The sequence below is a fragment of the Leguminivora glycinivorella genome, chromosome Z (genome assembly GCF_023078275.1).
Source record: "Leguminivora glycinivorella isolate SPB_JAAS2020 chromosome Z, LegGlyc_1.1, whole genome shotgun sequence".
In the NCBI taxonomy this organism is placed as follows: domain Eukaryota; kingdom Metazoa; phylum Arthropoda; class Insecta; order Lepidoptera; family Tortricidae; genus Leguminivora; species Leguminivora glycinivorella.
Genome location: NC_062998.1, coordinates 48830009 through 48852770, shown reverse-complemented (window position 1 = coordinate 48852770; position 22762 = coordinate 48830009). Strand labels below are relative to the sequence as shown.

Genomic DNA, 22762 nt, shown 5'->3' with positions numbered 1-22762 from the left:
AGGCCTCCCTAAAATTCCTCCACGTATCCCTATCCCCTGAACACAGACCAACCTGTGCCCCTGAAATAGAAACTAAGAAATTAGGCTTGGGAACTTTTATTTAAGTAGGTACTTATTTTTTATATCTTTGTCATGTCTTAAGGTGCTGTTACACGGGCAACACAATTGCCAACAATTCACATACCATTGCCGCGTTTGCTCCATAGTTAGTTGGTGCGTATTGAACAAACGCGGCAATAGTATGCGAATCGCTAGCAATTGTGTTGCCCGTGTTGCCCTTTACGAAAGAAAATACAAGAAGTAATATTACCTTTTCTAAAATGTATAATGAAGGCCCTTTCCAGATTTATTCATCATGCATTTTCTGAAATATAAAAAGTAAGGTACAGCGGGGCAAATCTCGACTGGGGGGCAAATGTAACTGGTACATTTTTTCAATGTTTTACAATGTTTGCACTATTCAATAGAGTGTCCACCGGTTATAGTTATGTATATAGTAGGCGTGTTTAGTGGAGACATGTAGAAAGTAGAACAACATCATAGTGTAATAATGAAAAAAATGGATTAGTAATTGGCAGTCGAGATTTGCCGCGCCGTACTTAGAGAAAAATAATGATTTACTGGAACTGGATTTACTTAGTAGAAAAATAATGATTAGCTTGAACAACTTTTTCTGGATTCCCTGGAAATATTTACTCTCTGAGGGCCATTTTTTCATAATTTACAAGAAAATAACAACTCTTTCTAAAAGTAGAATCCCTATGAAGTTCCAACTGAAATAAAAATAAATCTCCTAGGTATTGAAATACTCCATTACGTTGGCTTCAAAATTTCCCAATGTGACCTGAAGTTAGTTAGCGAGTAAAATCTGCTGCATAAAATTCTCGTATACACCGTGTTTTTATTGTTTTCCGTTCCCTGTATAGTCTTCTTAGTCTTTTCGTTAAATTAAAAAAAAATCCTTTCCATGGCTTACTTTAATCATAACATAAAAGTCAGTGTAAAGTGTCTGACGGCACATGTCAAAACAAATAACATAAGGAAGTGGTAAGGGATGCCACACACGTGTTCTATAATTATTAATTTTTTAATAATTCGATAACCGTAAGAGTTAGGACGCTAGTTTCTTAAAGAAATTAATTGTGTTTGACCTTAAGAACCTTCTCTTAAAGTTAACGGAATTCAATAAAAACTTGATTGTGCTTTTTATAAAGATTTGTTAAAGAAAAATGGAAACTATAGGTCTAAATTAAGAGAAGAAACTAATGTATAAATATTTTTGTATGACCGTTTGTTTCATATCCAAATAAATAAAATAAATTAAAACAGGGTGTATTTGCGTTCTCAAGTAAAAAGTACAGTCGCCATCAGATACATGAGAACGGGAATTCATGTCTGCCAGAGAGTCGTGTCATCACGCACGCACACAACGACAACTGCAACGCCGTGTCTTGCGTGGGCGAGGGTCGCGCGACCGTCGCCGTCGCGTCTCATATTTCCATATCGATAAGGTTTGATTTCGTATGCGTCGCATCGCCGTCGCGCGACCGCCGCCCACGCAAGCCACGGCGTAATGTAACTGCGACTCGTCCGCCGGCGGCTTGGCCGCTCTCTAGTATTAAGACGCTACAGGAGCGAAAATGCTAAAATGGAAAGAAGTCCCCCTTTCAATTTGGGAATTCTAGTTTAATATACTAGTGTTATTAAGAGGGCTTTCGTGTTAAAAATAGTGGAATCGCAACCAAGCGCTCGATCATACCGTGTGTGGTATTAAATTAAAGGGCTTTGCGAGCAGTTTATAAATATATATCACATTATAGGACTTTTTCTACTTGGTCTAACAAAATATGAGAAAATGTCCAAAAGTGGTAATAATTGTACCGGTGAAGGCTCGTTTTCAAAAAATTGGCAAAAATCAATAATAGCAATTTATAATCACTAAGGCATGACAGCAATTTAAGTAAACGTTGCAGATTAATTTAGTACAAAACTTACTTCGATGTGATGTAGATTTTCAAAGAAATTGTCACTTAATTTTAGGTAATTTCTGAAAAAAATTGAATTCGCCTTAGGCTAGTTTACTCTTTTTCAAAAACTTAAAATAAAAATCTAGTCTGAAATGATTGTGGTACAGGATATACGAATTATAAATTTACCCGTTTTAATATTCAAAATTGTCCAAATTTTACAAATAGGATCGACTAATTCAGCTCTATACGTGCGTTTTTCTAAACGTGCATTAGAGAAAAATTCATAATTAATTTAGTGAGTTAGTTTTCAAAAATCCAGTCTTATAAAAATCAAGACAATAAGATGCTCTAACTGGAACTTCAATTTAATAAATCTACTGGATAACGGAAAGTGTAGTATTTCACCGACTAAAACTATCAATTTTACATTCTTTTGACGTTTTTTTTGAAAGCAGCCTTAACTAGATTTATCGAAAAAAAATGTCCATTAATAACAACTCAGTTAAAAGATATTGCGAAAAAATGTTTAAAATCGAGGTTCCGCTCTCGACTGTTTCCTCCTTTAATACTTATTAAACGAAATCTGAGAATCTGAATAACAATGAAATAATCTGTGTCGGACGGATTAGTTTTTTTGTATTGGCAAATTGTTACCAATCTTGAGTATCACACCTTTTTTTGCGCCATAATCCGTTAAATAAAAATAAGACCGTTTTTAGACATTTTTGATCGGCTCTAGCGTCTTTAAATATAAGAATATCAAAAAAATCAAAACGGTCAATCTCTACATTATCCCAAAGTCTTATCTTTGAAAAGATGAGGAAGGTCATCAGGTCAGTTATTGGTTACAATAGGGAACATGACTTAATTAAAATAAAATATTTTATGCCATGCACGAAATAAAGCATCAGATAATTACAAGAAAAGCATGGACAGAAGTTATTTTTAAATCCAATTTCTATTTAATAATTCGGGTAGAAATCCATACTAATATTATAAATGAGAAAGTGTGTGTGTATGTTTGTTTGTCCGTCTTTCACGGCAAAACGGAGCGACGAATTGACGTGATTTATTAGGTGGATATAGTTAAAGGGATGGAGAGTGACATAGGCTAATTTTTCTCTTTCTAACGACAGCGAAGCCGCGGGCAAAAGCTAGTATAAGGTAACGGACCCAATCATGGATAGTTTAAGATAAATTTTCGCCTGTTTTTGATATTTCACTCATAAATGTAAAAATTCTACCGCTAAGCGTGTTAAATCTTGAATGTCCTATCCTTCTTTTACATTTCAAGCGTATTGCAGAATGGATACTCTTATTAGTTTCTTCATACTTAACAAATGAAAACTAGGTGTTTTTTCTCCAGTTATGGACGGCAGTTCTCCAGTAATGGATCCCCCATTATGGACAGTGAAATAAGTATAAAATTTTACTTTTAAAGCCAACTGATACTCAATGAGTCAATTTTATATACCATAAATACAATTAAGGTCAGTGTGGGGAAGACCGTCTACCCGGAAAGACCGTCTATTGACTATAACTTTTGTGTTTATATATCTACGCCTCTCACACCTCCGGAGGTATACCAGTTTTTCATCCTCCAGCCATTGGTCTTCAATACATATCCCTAGGACGAACACTAGTTAACAATAATCTTGATTCGTGTTTCGAACTCGAACATCGAGTTCAACATGGTTCCGCAAAAAATTAAAATAAAATAGAAGCAGTCGGAATATTTGTATATCATGTATGTAACGGAGTCATTTAATAACCGTTCTTTCTGACTAGTACTATTAATCTACTGAAAACGCGCTCAATTTCTAGTTTTATGTTCTGAAATATGTAACTTAGAAATTGTGCCTACTCAGAAAGTCCGGCATAAAAGAGAAAGGCAAGACCGGCATACGATAAACAAGGAGTTGCCAACCTTTTTTAGGCTTTATTGGAAATAAGTCGAGCGTAAACAATATAAATATATAGGTAAGGTACGTTTATGGCTTATGATAGTTGTACCGTTTTTGATTTTAACTTCCAAATACAGTTTTGATAATGATTCGTATGGTGTTACTAAAATCATTCGAAAGTATTTTAAATAAAAATAAAATATATGTGACATGGTTGTGAAGAATGATAAGAGGTGAACAGAAGTAAGCCTACACTGCATTATTCATCATCATATTGAAGTTGGTAGAATTATCGTAAGTTCTACCCGTTTTTTATTATTTTTGTTTAAGTACGTGTAGATTGTGCAACATGCGGCAACACATATTTCAAAAGAGCGGAGAGGGTTTCAAGTTGGTCATTATTTTTATGATCAGCATTACCCAACAGGGATCGTATGGGTACCCCAAACAAATTCATGTATCCTAATATCGTACCTATTACCTTTTCTTAATAACAAAGTTTCAAAAACAGATAAGTAGTCGACTGTAATATCGTGATCGTGACAAAATTGATTCGCAGGTGTTCGTTGGAAAAACAGTATTATGCAATATCCGGACCTAAAAAGAAAAGGTTATGAACCCCATCTACGGGACATATGCCGGTCTTGCCTTATAAATAGAAAAATGCTTATATGTTCAAAATTTCAACGTTATTTTATTAATTATCTAGCACATTCTGCCCTGTTATTACGTAAAATAACAATGATCATGATTTTGGAACCTAGTCTCATATGAAATTACGCGACAACAAGCACTAGACGGTCATTCCGTACTCATCGCGGGAGGACGGTCAACCCGCCGAGCCTTAAAAAATGTGATTTTCATCACTTAAAAGTACCTTATTTCACCAAAATGTTGTAAAAGCTTTGTAAAATATAATAATAATAGTATTTGTAATTTGTAATATTTGCTATCCCAAAGGACCATGCGCATTACGCCAGACTACATTAATTATAGAGTTTTATCCACTCAAACTTTATTTCAAATAAACTATGCCGGTCTTGCCCACACTGACCTTAGTTTGAGTTATTTTAACATAGGATTGTTTCTTGTAAATTTTGGTTTTGTAAATTGTTCCTTGTTCATCATAGGAGGTAGGCAGTTTTTCGGTTCCAGTAATGGACACTCGCAAAATAACGCTATTTCTTTATATCTTTGGAGCAACAAACTAGTATGTTTTATACCTTATCTCATGCTTAATGCAGTAAGCAAAACGCATTCAAGTTTACACCGAGGATTATTTTATTATTATTTTATACATGAACTCAACTCTCTTAGCAACATTACTAAGAATTCGTCTTGATATTTTTTTCAGTAAACTGATGAATTTTATCTTGTCGCCAAATCCTTCAGAAATAACCGCATTAATTGAAACTTCAAAATGAAACAGCTCTACAACTCTAGTTTATAGTACATAGCCGTCAGTTTTTAGAAACTAATTTTAGATACTTATTTTTAAGGATTTGTGTTTTTTTGTACATAATGGCATCACCGTCCATTATGGGGTATTTCACCTTAATATAAAGTAACTCAGTTGACCGTCACGTCTCTCAATTCTATTTCATATAAATTCCACATTAGCAAGTCGTTCAAATTCGTTTTGACAGTTCCTAAAAAGAAGCTGATTTGACTAGGAGGCAAGTAGCTTATTTTGCGATTGATTCACTGGTTGATATCGTCCGACAAACTGGCAATGTGCGGGCCAAAATACAAAATACAAAATACAAAATCATTTATTCAGCACGGGGGCACTTTTACATGTCAACATTACAGAGTATTCATTAAAGTTAAACAAATGAAATTAATAGAAATATTAACTAAAAATATTAATCATAAGCAAAGTAGCTATACACTGATATAGAATTAGAGATGTATAAAGTCTCTAAATGTCATATTATTACTAACTATAATCAATACATAAAGAAAGTGCAAAAAGATACAAAGATAAAAGAAATCTATAATACTTCAATAGTTGTAAAAGACTGAATATTACAAGTAAAAATATTATACTTAATCAAATAATCCATGGAGATGTATAGCGTCTCCAAGAGTCAAATTTTATAAAATTAAAATATTTAAAAGTAAAAACCTTTGTCAAATAATACAAAAAAAAATAAAAAATACAGAAAATGAACAGCTAAATTACACATTTCAAGAGATGTACAAGTCTCTAGTTGTCAATCATTAAAGAACAAATCAAGTTTACAAATAAGGGCCAATCAAGGTTACAAATTAAGTTTAAAAATATAATCAAAATCTCAGAGATGTATAAGGTCTCTAAGTGTCCAAAAAACTAACATTAACTTAATCAAACGACAACAAGGTCATTAAAGTAAGGAGTCTATTTTAAAATAAAATATAATCAAAATCTCAGAGATGTATAAAGTCTCTAAGTGTCCAAAATATGCCCCCGGCCCCTATGCTTTCTACTGTAGCTATATCCAATGCCTATCAAATGCATAATTTATCTCTCTATCTCTGATCTCAAACACAATAACAATGTAAATAAAAGAGACAGATTAAATCCATTCATCTACAATCTCACTTTCGTGACGGTTGTATTAGGTACATTACTTATAGTACCTATAAACTGTAAGGCTACGTTCACACGGCGACTATTCGATTCGATATTTTCTCGTAACCGCTTTAACCATATACGAGACGGTCGTCCACACGGTGCTAGCACAGTATAATAAAGAGTACTATCGTACAGTATGGCCTTTCCCGCTCCCCGCAGAAAGTGCCGCCCACCCCCTCTCGGTTACCTCACAGTTACCCCCTGTAAAAAAACCCGAACCTGTTATATTGCACTCACAGTACGCGTTCACCTACACGAGCTTAGACTGTGTGCTCGGAACGCGCCTCTTTCATATATATATTTAATCAGTGTCCGAGGTGTGGTGCTAGGTCCATTCGGACGTTTTCCCGTATGCAATGGGCAATCCGTCCTCCATCATAAATCATGACCTTCGCCAACGACGTTACAAACACAAATTATACGAGAAACCAGTGAGTCATCATCATCCTCCTTGCGTTATCCCGGCATTTGCCACGGCTCATGGGAGCCTGGGGTCCGCTTTGACAACTAAACCCAAGATTTGGCGTAGGCACTAGTTTTACGAAAGCGACTGCCATCTGACCTTTCAACCCGGAGGGTAACTAAGGCCTTATTGGGATTACTCCGGTTTCCTCACGATGTTTTCCTTCACTGAAAAGCGACTGGCAAATATCAAATGACATTTCGCACATAAGTTCCGAAAAACTCATTGTTACGAGCCGGGGTTCGAACCCGTGACCTCCGGATCGAACCGCTAGGCCACCAGCGCCAGAGAAACCAGTGAGTCAGTGTGAACGAATCAACGTAAACATATTTAAACGCCACTGAATCAATTAAACGACCGAGATAATTAGTTGTTAGAATCACGCATCTCCGGTGGCCCTACGATATAGGTACAGTCAACCAATTGGAATCCTAGGCCACTCTACAACCATGTCAAAATGACAAGCAGTAAGAGATTTCTTACAATCTGATTTAGAACGTCACTACGACATAGTTCTTGAGTGGCCTAGAGTTCCAATTGGTTGACTGTACGGTAAAAAAATTGTCTCGAGTAATGAGATTTTCTCGCATGGACGTCGTGTGATCGATTTACAGAGTTACCATACAAATTTTACTGTCACTGCGATATCCATACTAATATTATAAATGGCAAAGTGTGTGTGTCTGTTTGTTTATTGGAGCGACGAATTGACGTGATTCTTTAGGCGGAAATAGTTGAAGGGATGGAGAGTGACATAGGCTACTTGTTGTCTCTTTCTGACGCGAACGAAGCCGCGGGCAAAAGCTAGTTCTATATAATCTCGTACATACATGGTATACGGGAAAATTGTCCCGTGTGAACGTAGCCTAAATGTAACAAACGCATACGGCATTAGAAAAGACGACGTCACAGCATAGTTAGCTTTCCCATACGAACGTCGTCCTTATTTCCTATGTTTTAATGTTCACGCGCTAGAAAACTCCTTCATGAAATTTGATAGCCTGTTAGCTTGGCGCCCTCGTTTATGCGTCCATTATAATGGGAAAAAGGAGCTTTTAAAATAAGCTTCTTTATTAAGCACAAAATAATAACGCTGTACTTTTCATTCAACTAGAAAACCTAGCGAACATAATTACATATAATTATGTTGGTTTCTATTTACGGGAAATCCTGAATACATAACCAATTTCATATAAAAATTAAAAACACGAAATAATTGGGGAAAATATGATTTTTGCCACTTCCAGGCTGCGAAACAGCGCCATCTAGTTTTAAGCCTAAAAAGCCCATACATTTCAGGGGTAAGCTTTTTTTGCATGGGCTTTGTCAGTCCCGTATTATAGTTCTTGCTTTATAGTCAACAGCGATAATATGTTGCTCTTCGAACTTCGAAGTCCTCAAAAACGTGTGACACTCCTATAGGACCAATAAGATCGCACCTCTAGCACGATAGTAACAATCAACATCTGCAACATTTTAGATTATCGGAAACCAAAAAATTATTAATTATAAAATTTAACTGTTAATTGCGTTGAAAGTTTGTTGAAAACCTACATTAAAATATATAAAGCCAGTGTGCGTAGCCGAATGCACAAACGCTCACGAAACGCTCACGACAATATCTCTTTCGTAGCTATCTATCTCTATCGCTCTTGCGTATTGGTGCGACAAAGCCAGACTAACTTTTTGCGGCGTTTCGGTGGCGTCTCACGTCGTAGAAATGCCATTCGGCTACGGGGCATGACCAGAAATATATGACTACGCGCCATTTCGTTCATTTCATTAGAATTATTTTCTTCAAACTGTTAACTGTACTAAACTGTCACCGCATAAACCAGAATAACAGCACCCTCTTGACTTGACAATAGTCATATATTTCTGATCAGGCTTGAGAATTAATTTTGTTATGCTTATAATAAATAAAAAAGGACATTCTTACACAGATTGACTGAGGCCCACGGTAAGCTCAAGAAGGCTTGTGTTGTGGGTTCTCAGACAACGATATTTTATACCCCGCTCGCTTTTAACTTTGAAATCCTTCTGATACAGATAGCAGGGTGGCTAGCCGAATGGCACAATCGCTCACGAAACGCTCACGAAACGAAGCGCTAGTAGATATCTATCTCTATCGCGCTTGCGTATTGGCGCGACAGAGCCAGCGGCGTATCGCTTTCGTTTGGCGTCGGAGAAATGCCATTCGGCTACGGGGCCAGTATATTATATATGCATTACATTTTGGCATTAATTTCGTATAGCCCTATAACCGTCAGGCTTAATGGTATAAGTACACCTATAATCGACTCTTTCGTTTGCTATAAGCCCCAGTTACACCATTTTTTCGCTCTTGCTCAACGCTGATATGAATCAGTCAATTAGATTGAAAGGTGGGTTGTTAGATCGTTTTCACATAGTCCGATTCTATACCGGAGGGCAGTAGGTATGGGAATCATATAGTTTCTCTATATAAGTCACATCTCACACATGTTTCCCGGAGAAATAAATTATGACAAATTCACATAAAAAGGGCGATCTTTAAGCCACTTCGCCTTTTCATGTTCATAGTCCTGACTATTGGATTAACACACCCAATAATTTAGGTATCCATCCATAGTCCTTGTTGTAAATTAATTCAATTCCAGTATACATCCATACTAATATTATAAATGGGAATGTGTGTGTCTGTTTGTTTGTCCGTCTTTCACGGCAAAACGGAACGACGTATTGACGTGATTTTTTAAGTGGAGATAGCTGACGGAATGGAGAGTGACATAGGGTACTTTTTGTCTCTTTCTATTGCGAGCGAAGCCGCGGGCAAAAGCTAGTTGGTTATAAATTATTGGAATTGGTAATTTACTAGACACAATAACCATATTGTGCAAAATGTAGGTATGTAGGATCCTATGTAGATACATTCGACATCAGGGGTAGCACAACTGTCACTCTCGCTCGTGTGTCCATCCATATTTGAAGTCGCGCTTGATGTATGGACTCATGCGCGACAACGCAAGTTGTGCTAAACCGCCAGGTCGTATAATGTGAAACCGCTCTTAGAGATGTCAAAGATGCACTGAGCGAAATTTGCATTGTGAATTTAACAAGTTCGACTTGTTTCGACTTTAGCCGTTTGAAACCAAAATATTTTAAACGTAAATCACAATATTGATGATGCAAGTCGAATTTGTTCGAACAACAAGGTCAAACTTGTTAAAAGATATTTTATTGAATCAGCCAAACATATGTTTAAAACAATATGTGTCATTGCTTTTATGAAATCGACTTGTTGATTCAAATATATTGTTGTTTCAAATAACAAGTAACTTGTATAATGTACAGTCGACTACAAAGAGATGTATCCACTTTTTCACCTTATTGCGTTGTAATAAAGTGAAAAAGAGGATACATCTCTTTGTAGTCGACTGTACTAGTTACATTAAACAAAATCTAACTTTTGTTTGGACCAAAGAGCACGAAGGCGCCATTTTAACCAAAAAAACTTGTTGAACGAACATGAAAACTGGTTGTTTTTTCTCTCAGTGTAGCGTCTTTAATTTAATGTACAGGATATCCGTCCTACATCAGAAATCGGATCGGATAATGTGAGGCAGCTCTTACTCTCAGCCTCAAATAACCGGTAAAGTGCGATCTCTAGGCCCATAGCAAAAGTTCCTGTACCGGGATCTTGTTCTCACTGGTGTACTATTGTTTGGAACTGTATCAACTATGTCACATTGGTTCCCATGCTTTCGCTATATGGCGAAGATTTTTATGTATGTTTTTATTACATTTCCAGTAGGTATATAAAACTATGAGCAAAGAAAGTTGTAAATGACATTAACTATTGTCACATTTTCATAGGAAATATAACGTTATGGAGGCACTACCTCACTCTGGCCATACGATTTAGTACTTTACTATACTATGGGGCCGTCCATAAATTACGTCATTCTAAATTAGGGGGGGGTTGGTCTGCGGATGACGGTAAATGATAGATGGGGGGGGGGGGGGGGGTGTTTCGAAATTGACGTCATTCTTATTTATTTATTTATAGTTTATTTTTCACGTACAAAAAGATTGTTTCTAAAAAGAAATTTCTTCCAGCACACCTAGTAAGTGAGACTGCAAATGTGAGAGGCGGCTAAGGCGCATACAATACTAAAATAACTCATAATAAACATACATAAGTAATGCAACATAGATGTACACAAATACAGTAATAACTACAGATAAAATACTCTAACAATAATATTACATATAATACTAGCTGCCCGCCCCGGCTTCGCCCGTGGTACTTAAATGTATTATACATATAAACCTTCTTTAAGAATCAGTCTATCTATTTAAAAAAACCGCATCAAAATCCGTTGCGTAGTTTTAAAGATCTAAGCATACATAGGGACAGACAGCGAAAGCGACTTTGTTTTATACTATGTATTTATATTATATTATAAGTAGTTATATTATATCAATGATTATTGCCAAAGTAAAAATAATAAAAGATGATTCTATAACCAAGTGTTTTAATCATATAATACCCTATTTTTCTCAAATCTGCAATGTTTTATTTTGAAAAACTGGTAATGACGTCAATTTTGGGAGAAGGGGGGGGGGTCATTAAGATATGACGATAGGATGATTATAGGGGGGGGGGGGTCTAAAATCTGAAAAAATCGATGACGTAATTTATGGACAGCCCCTATGCTCTGGCAACGCAAAGTTCGTGAGTAGTGAAAGAGTTGCCATTTCTCAACCTCTCTCTAGAAATCCTCAGAACACACAAAATTCAAATTTCCCAGTCACTAGCTATGCTTGTAAAATTCTACTTTGGAACTTTCGCTTGCACCTAGCAATATTTTCGTACTTTTTGCCCCTTTGTAACACGAATAACTATTGTTCAACAGCGTCTCTTTATTAAGTAAGATCGCGATTAGAGCGTAATTCCCATACAGATACTAGGTCAGACTTCATTTAGGTTTATATGCCACTGCTGTTAGACTAATTAATGTGCTATTTAGGGACTCGTTGCTTACAATAGCTCAGTGACTTGAGAATTTTAGTACCGTCGTTCAAACTTTGAGTATAGTAAAGAGTAAAGGGCCGCTTACAAAAATATTCCCAATCCATACCTCCATACTATACATATAGTCTAATTATAATTATTGTAATAGCATAGCTGTAATACCTAGCTTTTACCCACAGCTTCACTCGCTAAATTCGAAAATTTTGGAATGCTCCATACAAACTTCCTCCTTTTAGGGAGGAGAAGATTTAGAAAGAGACAGAAAGTAGCCTATGTCCCTCTCCATCCCTTCAACTATCTCCGCTAAAAAAATCACGTCAATTCGTCGCTCCGTTTTGACGTGAAAGACGGACAAAGAAACAGACACACACACTTTCCCATTTATAATATTAGTATGGAATTAGTATGGATTATAAATGGGATGAAAAGTGACATAGGTTACTTTATGTCCCTTTATAGCCCCTAATTACTTCTCTAAAATGGGGAGTAGAAATTTATATGCATTATTCCAATTTAACGCGAGCGAAGCCGCGGGCAAAAACTAGTTTGCATATACGACTGTAGTTAGACTTGTGTTTGATGCAAAGTTTAAAATGAATGACAATTTCACGTGAATAGGAATGTGTAACTACTATACGTCCAAATATTTTGTGCATTCTGCAGACAAGCATCAACTGTCGGCCCGCTGTGACTGGTATGTTGCCTCTCCGTTCATATACTAGTAGTCAAATAGAACACGAAGCCAAACAGTAAAAAAGAAAACCTAGATCACATGTGCAGACATTTCAGACTTTACTGCAATTAGAGATGGGCCGAATATTCGGTAAATATTCGGTATTCGGCATATACGGCAAATTTTTCAATGTTCGTATTCGGCCGAATAGTTCGGATGCATTGCCGAATATTTACCGAATAAACAAAATAAATAACTAATGAAGATCTTACGTATTCCATTGGATAATATGCTTCTATTTTAGTAGCTTTTTAACGAACTGCTAAAGAAAGAGAAACCTATGCGTCAAACTATAAATACAATTGTTTTGAAAAAAAGTTAAAAACCATAGTTTAAGAGTTGAGAAGAGTTCAGAGTTGTTTTAACTAAGTTTTAGTTATCTACTAAATCATAAAAACATTGATGTAGTAACATGTAACCATTATCAATCATTTAATAGTTTTAATGATCATCCCCTTTAAAAACATGACGTAACCGAATATTCGGCCGAATGTTCGGTTCGGTAAGAGCTGGACCGAATGTTCGGCCGAATATTCGTATTCGGCAGTCTATATTCGGCCCATCTCTAACTGCAATAGATATGTATTGTATGGAAGTGTGGTAGACACTGCGCGGAAAGTTACATCAGTTTTCGACAGTTGTGTTCGGATGGTTTTGTCCGCGTAACGCCGTTTTCACATTATCCGATCCGATATCGGATGTCGGAAGGATTTCCATAGAAAAAATCCAATATGGCGCCTGTAATGTATGGGATATCGGTCCGACATCCGATATCGGATCGGATAATGTGAAAACGCACTAATACGAGTAGGCTAGTTTCCTACTAGTCAAATCAGCTTCTTTTTAAGAACTGTCAAAACGATTTGTATAATTATATTATTATGGAATTACTATGAAATACAGAGGAGTGACGTCACGGTCAATCCATTAACTTTATATCTTTCTCTTTGACTTATTAAATAGAAATTATGTTTAAACATAACTACTATCCATATTTTCGTCCACTGTATAAAATATTTTATTTTAAGTATAGAAAACTAGCCTATTGTATAGATGTAACTGAATGCAACTGCCTAATTTTATATTATATATATATTCGTGCTCCGTAACTAATAATCATCGAATTCATTTAATTTTGACGACCGGTCTGGCTCAGTAGGTAGTGACCCTGCCTGCTGAGCCGCGGTCCTGGGTTCGAATCCCGATAAGATCATTTATTTGTGTAATGAGCATAGATATTTGTTCCTGGGTCATGGATGTTTTCTATGTATATAAGTATGGATTTATCTATTTAAGTATGTATAATCGTCGCTTAAGACCCATAGTACGGTCGAGGAAATTGATTCTTTAGCAATTTGCGGTTCAAGTAGATTTGGTTGACACATACTAATGCTAAGAGCTGTCAAACGTATAGTGAACCGTTAACTGCTAAAGAATTAATTTCTTCGACCGTACAAGCTTTGCTTATAGAGGTAGTTTGTGTAAGGTATCCCCAATATTTATTATTTATTTATTTTATTATAAATAATCAGTTAATAAGTCGGTGCGGAGGGCCTTAAGGTAGGTCAACCTGTATGTCTGTCACTTTCCTATCCTTAAAGACAGAAAGAGCCAGTATTAATTAAAAACAGAAACGTTGAACCATAACGAAAGCCACGTTCGCTTTCTAAACCTTTTCTACGATTGTCGTCGATTCACTTCCCACAAGCGAGGAAAGCGGAATGTGAACGATGGGAACCTTTTTTTGATGTGACGCGCTTTTCTGATAACATCTGCGTTTGGGTTTGATGCTGACATAATCTCTGTGCGTACACTTACTTTCCACCAAAGACATATCGTCACTACTTTTAAAAAATCTCGTATCTCACGCTGTTCCTCATAGTTAAAACGCAGTAAGTCTATATGCATTCCATACATACTTACTACAATTTTCTTTTCATTGACAGACGAAGATACAAACTCGTATAGACGGATAAAATCTAATAATAAAACGTACCTCAAATCCATAGAGAAAAAGGTACGGTGGTCTAGATGGCGTTACACCTTTGGGGAACGCTCGGCTAGATGGCGCTAATATTTGACATTTTCACACATATCAAGCTAATAATATAGGCCAAATTCGTTTTAGGCCTGTGTCGAGAGATGGCTGTCTATGCACTGTGATTACACATTTTACTTTGACAGTAACTGTCTATAATACTCGATCCTCTTTGCTTTCTACCAAAGACATACGAGTATGTACAGTCAAGTGTATATGAGTGTAAGGTACAGCGGGGCGAATCTCGACTGGGAGGCAAATGTAACTGGTCCAATTTTTCCATGTTTTACAATGTTTACATTATTAAATAGAATGTCCACCGGTTATAATGGTAGGCGTGTTCGGTGGATACATGTAGAACTCAACATCATATTATCAAAAAAACTTCACCAACAAAATAAAATGAACGCGGACTAGACATTCAATTGTTTTTAATTTATTCAAAGTTCTAAGATAACGATAATTCACAACCGAATTAAATTGCAGTGGAATACGAAATGGCTAATTAAAATAAGACATTAAAGTAATAAAGGAAATACAACGAATTAGTATTTTGATTAAGCAAAAACTAAATGACATCATTACCCTCTTTTCTATGTCGGCCACCTACACCTGGAAAGATCTTCAAATACCTACCTATATATTTTTTGCGCTTAGGTGTCGTTAGGGTTACCACATATTTTAGGATTTGTCCTGAGATTTCAGGATTTTTTTGACTTTTCTCAGGATTGCTACTGGATTTTGCAAATCTCTTGAAATCTCAGGATTTTCAAGAAAACACGATGTATATTTGAGAGTGTGCACGGGAAAACGTCCCACTTTGTAGATTGCTATAAAGCCGCTTTGTCAGTTTATTCATATAAAGATACAAGTAAATCTCGCTTTAATGGTAACCGACAAAGTGGGACGTTTTACTAAACGGACACATTTTGGATCGTACTTAGTTCATAAAGTATAAAATAAAGGAGTACTTCTAACTCGACAGCTGTAATCACATCCAGTGCAGCCCACTGGAACTCGTTACAGGGTATCTTATAGGTTATTTCGCAACAGCTCTTGGACTATTTAACCAGTGCCTGTAACGCGTAGCTGAGTCGCAGATAAAATATTTGAACCAGAATATTGGCTTGTATCAAACTAGGTACAATAGTAAAACAAACAAATTAATAACACGTTACAGAACAAACGCCGGAAACGCCGCAAAAAATTACATGTTTCAATAATTTATTGTAATGTAACGTATATAATGTAAATAGTTTAGATTTAAGATTAATATTTGCATGCCGCACTTGGCTAAATATGTGATACCTACTGCTTATTTATTTGTATTTTTTTCCAACTTATTGTACCATATTTAAGCAATAAATGATCTTATCTTGCCTTCAAAATATTTGACACGTTTTGTAGATCCATAAGAGAAAAATTAAGAGCTAATCCTTTAGCGTGTTATGGGCATGTGATGTGGAGGGATGAAAGTCATGTGACAAGAAAGGTTTTGCGAAAGTATGTAGAAGGAATAAACGGGAGAGGAAAACCAAAAGAAAAGATGGATGAACTGTGTGAAAGATATATGAAACGAAAGTAAGTGGATGATGAGATGACGTGCGATAGAGAGGTTCTTATGGAAGAGAAGGACAAGCTGCGCCGACCTCAAATACTGTATACTTAGACTGTGAAGTAGGAATTATGTAAAATGTTTTGCTTCGTGGGCAGCGGTTATATAATTTATGCGTTATTACCGTCGTTTTTTCGACGCGCCGCACATTGTTATGAACTGGCCGGGAAATTATACCAATTAGCTTTTAATTGCTTTGAGTGGTTTATTGATAAGTATTAGGTGTTTATTTGCAGAAATCTTCATATCTAACGCTGAAACCTCGATTATGTGACGCTAATATTAATATTTTATAATTTTAACACGTATCAGGTGAAGGATATGGATTAAATTGCCAAAACGGAGGTTCTAAATGTTGTAATCATGTATCGAGAGGTACCAGTCATTGCGACATGGCCACAATATATTACTGTGACATAAATCCTTTATATGTATTCTCTACGTTCGGTTTTTACCGGTACACATTACACAGGAATGATTCTGCAGACGCACACCTCGGACAGTGGCGATCAAATGTATGAAAAAAGCGCGTTCCTGCGCACACAGTCTAAGCTCGTGTAGGCGAACGCGTACGATGTTTGAATGAGTGAGATATGACAGGTCGACTGGTCGCATTCTTGACGGGCGGCAATTGTGAGGTTACCGAGAGCACTGGGCGGCACTTTCAGCGGGGAGCGGGAGTGGCCATACTGTACGATCGTACTCTTTATTATACCGTGGTAGAGGGTTTCCTGGATATTCCGGGCTGAGCCCAAATTTCCATTTGCACAGTAACGTTTTGCTGCGGCTGTCACTTCGTTGTCATTGGTTGGTGTGTTGAAGTAACTTTCGAGGAAAACCAATAGACCCATAGAGATTAACTTGCTCTATTAGTTATGGTGCTGGTGCGAAATGTTACCGGGAATATTTAGAGAGATGTTGAGCCTCGCCTAGAACTTTTAGCGGATAAGGTACAGCGGAGCAAATCTCGACTGGGGGCCAAATGTAACTGGTCCATTTTTTCCATGTTTTACAATGTTTGCATTATTAAATAGAGTGTCCATTGGTTATACACGGTAGGCTTGTTCAGTGGATACATGTAAAACTCTACATCATAGTGTAATAATGGAAAAAATCGATCAGTTATAATTGTCTCCCAGTCGAGATTTGCCCCGCTGTATCTTATAAACATCTTGTAAAATATAAGTTTCTATTTGGTTCTCACTTTTTCCATAGAATGAACGTCGTTTTCCCAGACGTACTCATATGACTATGGTCAAGAGGGCACTGTTATTCTGATGTACGCGGTGACAGTTCAGTAGTTTCAGTACAGTATGAAGAAAATAATTCCTATGAAATTCCGCAACATGGCGCGTCAGTGCGTTTTCACATTATCCGATCCGATATCGCAAGTAGGAAGGATTTCTAAGGAGAAAATCAAAGATGGCGGCGTGAATATGTGGGATATCGGTCCAACATCCGATATCGAATCGGATAATGTGACAACGCACTAAGAAATCATATATTTCTGATCAGGCTTTAACGTATTCTAAAACGTCAGAAAATAATTATAGATGTTCAGTAGGTATAGGTACTAATTTTTTATATATAGTGTTATATAAAACTGGTACAAGTCTAGATCTATTAGTTTTAGAAGTAACTGTGAGAAAAATAAACGAGCCGTTGCGACCTGCATTTGACATTGAACACCGGTTTTTTTTCTGACGTATTTTTCCACTAAGCTTAGATTTTTCTACAAAAAATGCGCAAGATGTGAACCGGTTGCGTTTTATCTTTTTATATCACCGAAACAATGAACTAGAATAACAATAAAAGTATAACCAGTCTTTAAAAGTAACTCGACAATTGCATTGCGCGCGACTCGGCACAATCACAACTTTTAATACCGGGCAATCGTAAAGATACCTGGATAATAATCATATTGAATAGTATTAGTTAAGCATATTTTTTATTGAATAGTATTAGTTAAGCATATTTTTTATGGCAGAGTGAAACGACCATTTTCCGATATCAAAATGTTGTTTATTTATATTACATTGGTATAATAGTAATTCGCAACGAACACGCTAGATCGGCATTCTTAAGTAGCGTTTTAGTTTATCGCTATATCTTATATCAAATTTTCTGTTAGTAAAGTTTGACCAAAAATATATGACTATATTGTCAGGAGGGCGTTCTTATTCTGATGTATGGGGTGACAGTTCAGTTTACTATGAAGAAAATAGTTCTAGATAGGCGCGTAGTCATATATTTCTGGTCATATTTGTGACAATATTTACTGGCTAGTCTAGAACAGTCCCGTACCTAAAACTCCGGGTAATGCATCCATGGATGTGACAATGGTGACGATGTTTCAGATGAAGGCGTAACGAAGACGTTTACCTGCGCCCGTCCCCTGGTGGGACAGCATGTGTTTCTACAACTGGTGGGAGTGGAAGGGTCACTGTCCCTGTGCGAAGTGGAAGTCTTCACTACTGAGGGTAAGTTCAGGGAGTAATGAAGTCATTTAACATATTTTTATTTACAGGCAAGTTTGCTCAATATTACATAGGGCTTTGAGTATTTGCGGAAAGAAAAGAGCTACAGCTATTTGCGAACAGGGTCCCTATACTTTGGAAATATTTGTCCTTAAGGTACAGCGGGGCAAATCTCGACTGGGGGCAATTGTAACTGATCCATTTTTTCCCTTATTACACTATGATGTTGAGTTATACATGTATCCACTGAACACGCCTACCATATATCATCGGTAGACACTCTATTTAATAATGCAAACATTGTAAAACATGGAAAAATGGATTAGTTACATTTGCCCCAGTCGAGATTTGCCCCATTGTATCTTAATTTTTTTTTAATATACCATGTGCTATGTAATGTGTTTTTATGTATAATGTAATTTGCTTTTGTATGTTTTCTATAATTTTTGTTACCTGTCGTGATTGTTTCACCGGATGATCTGATTTAAAGATTAGCGCTGGAAGTCGCCAGCAATATGCTGAGATTAGACCATTTCGTAGCATCTGTTTCTTGAAGCATCTCAAGAAGACAATACTTATTTGTAACATTTTTCTTTTTTGTGTGTGTGTTTAACGAATAAATGCACTCTATTCTATTCTAACTAAACATTTCTTAATTTATAGAATTCTCGAACGACCGCTGCGCACCCGTGGGCCTGCCTGACGACGTGGAGCTAGCCGCGTTCTCTCGCAACTGCTACGAATTCAACGTTGCGCGGGGCGGCAGCTTCGACGATGCGAGGAGACAGTGCCAGACGCACGGCGGGGATCTCATACACGGGTTCCAGGTAATAATGCTGCAGATAAATTATAACAGATAGACATTAGGGTGTTTCACATTTGTATGGGAAAAATAAAATTGTGATATTTTTTCTGACTCCCCTCGGCTTTCGGTTCTAACTTATCTTAAACGCATATATACCAAATTTCAAGTGATTTGGACGTTGTTTAGAGGTCGCGCTTGATGAACAGTTTGAAAGAAAGTCACTAAAAAGTAATGTTATTCAATTTTATTACCAAATAAAACAATAGAGTAGTTGTAAATTATTTTAAAGTAAAAGTAAATTTATTAAACTTAAAATACAACAGTTGTAACATCCATTCTTGATAAAAGAAAGTCATCATCATCATAATTTAGCTTACAAATGTAAGCCGCAACCTTATCTTCTGTTCGCTTAAGTAGTAGGTAAGTAGCAACGCATTTTCTGTGATGTTCGACACCGATGTTTTGCTCTTTATCATTGACTGGAGCGTTAATTTCTATTATTAAATATATTCTCCTCCTTGCGGTATCATAGACTATTGTCAGACTATCGACCAAGTCTCTGGTTTTAGGGCTACAAAAATCGCTAACATCCTGGACATTAAATAGTTCGAAAACAAAAATCACAAAGGTAAGTACGGTCTATGTCCCGGTAAATATACTTAAGTCAAAATTGTATGGGAAAATTGGGAGATACTAATGCCCTGACAAGTCGCATTTTAGTGGCATTTGTGATGTTTCTTTTTCTCCATATTTTCCTGAGCTGGTCCATGGCTATCACTAGGTCCGCCACCGCGGTGCCGCTTCATTTCTTCCACCTATCCTGTTATTAGTGCCCTGAGAGGGCCAATAGACCACTGCTTCATGCCAAAAACAGGACAAAAAATCAACAAAACTTGTTCCTTAGAAGGAAGTCGAGCGTCCAAAAAATTACCATAAGGAACTATGCCTAGAAACTAAATGTCACGACTACTACTCATTTTTAAAAAAGAACTTGCTTCAATATAAACACTACTCATCAAAATCACTTTTAAACCACCTCCTACAAAAAGTTACATGAGTTTTGTTCCTAGCCTCTACGATTTCGCTGATTTTTGGTATATGGGCTCTGTATAGGTGTAGAACCAAGAAGAAAAGCGAAGTCAAAGATAAATCAAAATTTTGGAAAAATGAAACACCCTAATAGACATACCTTCATATAATCACGCCTGTGTCCCATAAAGGAGTAGGCAGAGCACATGAAACTACGAGTACTTACTCATGGTTCAGTGCCACTTTTGGCTACTAAAAGATAGAAAGAAAACGAAATTGTGACATTGCAGTGACAGGTTGCCAGCCTCTCGCCTACGCCACAATTTAATCCATATCCCACAGACTTCTACGACACCCACGGGAAGAAAGGGGGTAGTAGGGGTGACATGGCAGACAATCCTACAATAACCTTCCATCTTCAAGTATCAAACTCGCTCTTTGTTGCAGGGAGCGACATCCAGTTTCCTTATCCAAGAGTTGGAGCGCCGCAAGGCACAGCTGAAGACCCAGCTAGTGTGGATCGGGGCTCAGAAGGACCCTGGACTCACGGCCAGAACGTGGAAGTGGGTGGACGGTGAGTATCCAGTTCTAGGGATAACAACTGCAGGTTCTCTTGCATGTTACATACAAGGTTTGTAGGAAGCAACATCCAGTTTGTAGGTGGTAGGGCATAATAGCGAATGATATTCCGCTTTGTGTGGTAGGGCACAGCACAACGGATTAAATTATTTGTTTATTTTTATACATACCTTTTATTAAATAGTTTTGTTACCATATTTCAATAAATTATAAAAACAAAACAAAATTGTTTCCTTTTCGTTTCACGTATCAAGTAGGTATTAATTATTTCACGTATGAGTAGCTCACTTTTGAAGTCATTTGCACATGATTAAATTGATTGATGAATAATGATTAATTATTACAATAAAATTATTTAAATCACGCATATAGGTATGCAGCGTGACGTCAAATTGATGTCATCAGCATGAAAGTTACGGGCCCTGCTCATAAGCCTCCCCACCGAAGTCGCTTGTGTCAATTAGAATAATAACCTACCCACCTTAACCTTGTGGCGCCAGAGTAATAGGCTACTTGACCCTTTCTTAGGGCTAGTTGCATCAACCACATTTGACAGACACATCATCGTCACGCAGCAGACGTCTATGGAACTTCCCATCAATAAAATTTAACGAGCGCTTTAACGGTGACAGACGGTTTGATGCAACCGGCCCTAAGTACTGTCCAATTAACCGAAATAAAATATTGCCATATTTTATTATGACTTAAAAACAGCAAAAAATATTTTTAAAGTATGTATTTTACGTAATCAAGCGAAAACAACACAGTCATTATATTTAAGTTCTCGTTCTTTGTACACATATTTAAAGTCACATACAGGTCGAACGCGATTAATTACAGTCATTTTAATCTAATAGATTATCTGTACATCAGGTCATTCTACTTGAAAACAATATTTTCTGACTTTTTAAGTGTAAAGGCATAAAGTTCAATATGTCACTGATTGTTTTGACATGCAGTAAGGTTCGAATTCGATGACGTCACTACATCGCTGACAGCGTTTTCGGTGGCCAAAATAAATAATAAATTATACACATCTTTAATCGAAAATACGTAGTCATCATACACAATACCCAAAATCTATAATTATTGTTTTTTTATGTCAAATACTACATAAGATAATCATTTATTGTGCCAAGTTCGATATGGGTCTAGTAGCCTATTGTCATGTTTTGCGCTTGTCTCCTTATCGTTAAAACTTTCAAATATGAATTTCGCAACAAAACTTGTAGGGAAATCTTTTAAGGAACTTTTGACAAGTATGCACTGTATTCCTAACATTCTCATTCTCAAGGAATCTTTACAAGAACTGTGTACAAAGTTCGCTCTCTACAAGAAAACTTATACGCAGGCTACTTGCCTCCTAGTCAAATCAGCTTCTTTTTAAGAACTGTGAAATTTATATGAAATCGAATTGAGTGACGTCACGGTCAACTCAGTTACTTTATATATTTCTACCTGACTTATTAAAAAAAATCGGATTTAAAAATAACTTCTGTCCATGTTTTTCTTATA

The 22762-nt window shown here is 36.6% G+C and overlaps 1 protein-coding gene across 1 annotated transcript in view; it reads left to right on the top strand.

Moving 5' to 3' along the window:
* Positions 1 to 22762, top strand: part of LOC125240506 (CUB and sushi domain-containing protein 1) — a 72215-nt gene that overhangs the window by 20235 nt on the left and 29218 nt on the right. Inside the window, exons 5-7 of the mRNA XM_048148398.1 lie at positions 18715 to 18837; positions 19498 to 19661; positions 21116 to 21242. Coding sequence (XP_048004355.1) covers positions 18715 to 18837; positions 19498 to 19661; positions 21116 to 21242 — 414 coding nt within the window. The remainder of the gene's footprint in view (positions 1 to 18714; positions 18838 to 19497; positions 19662 to 21115; positions 21243 to 22762) is intronic.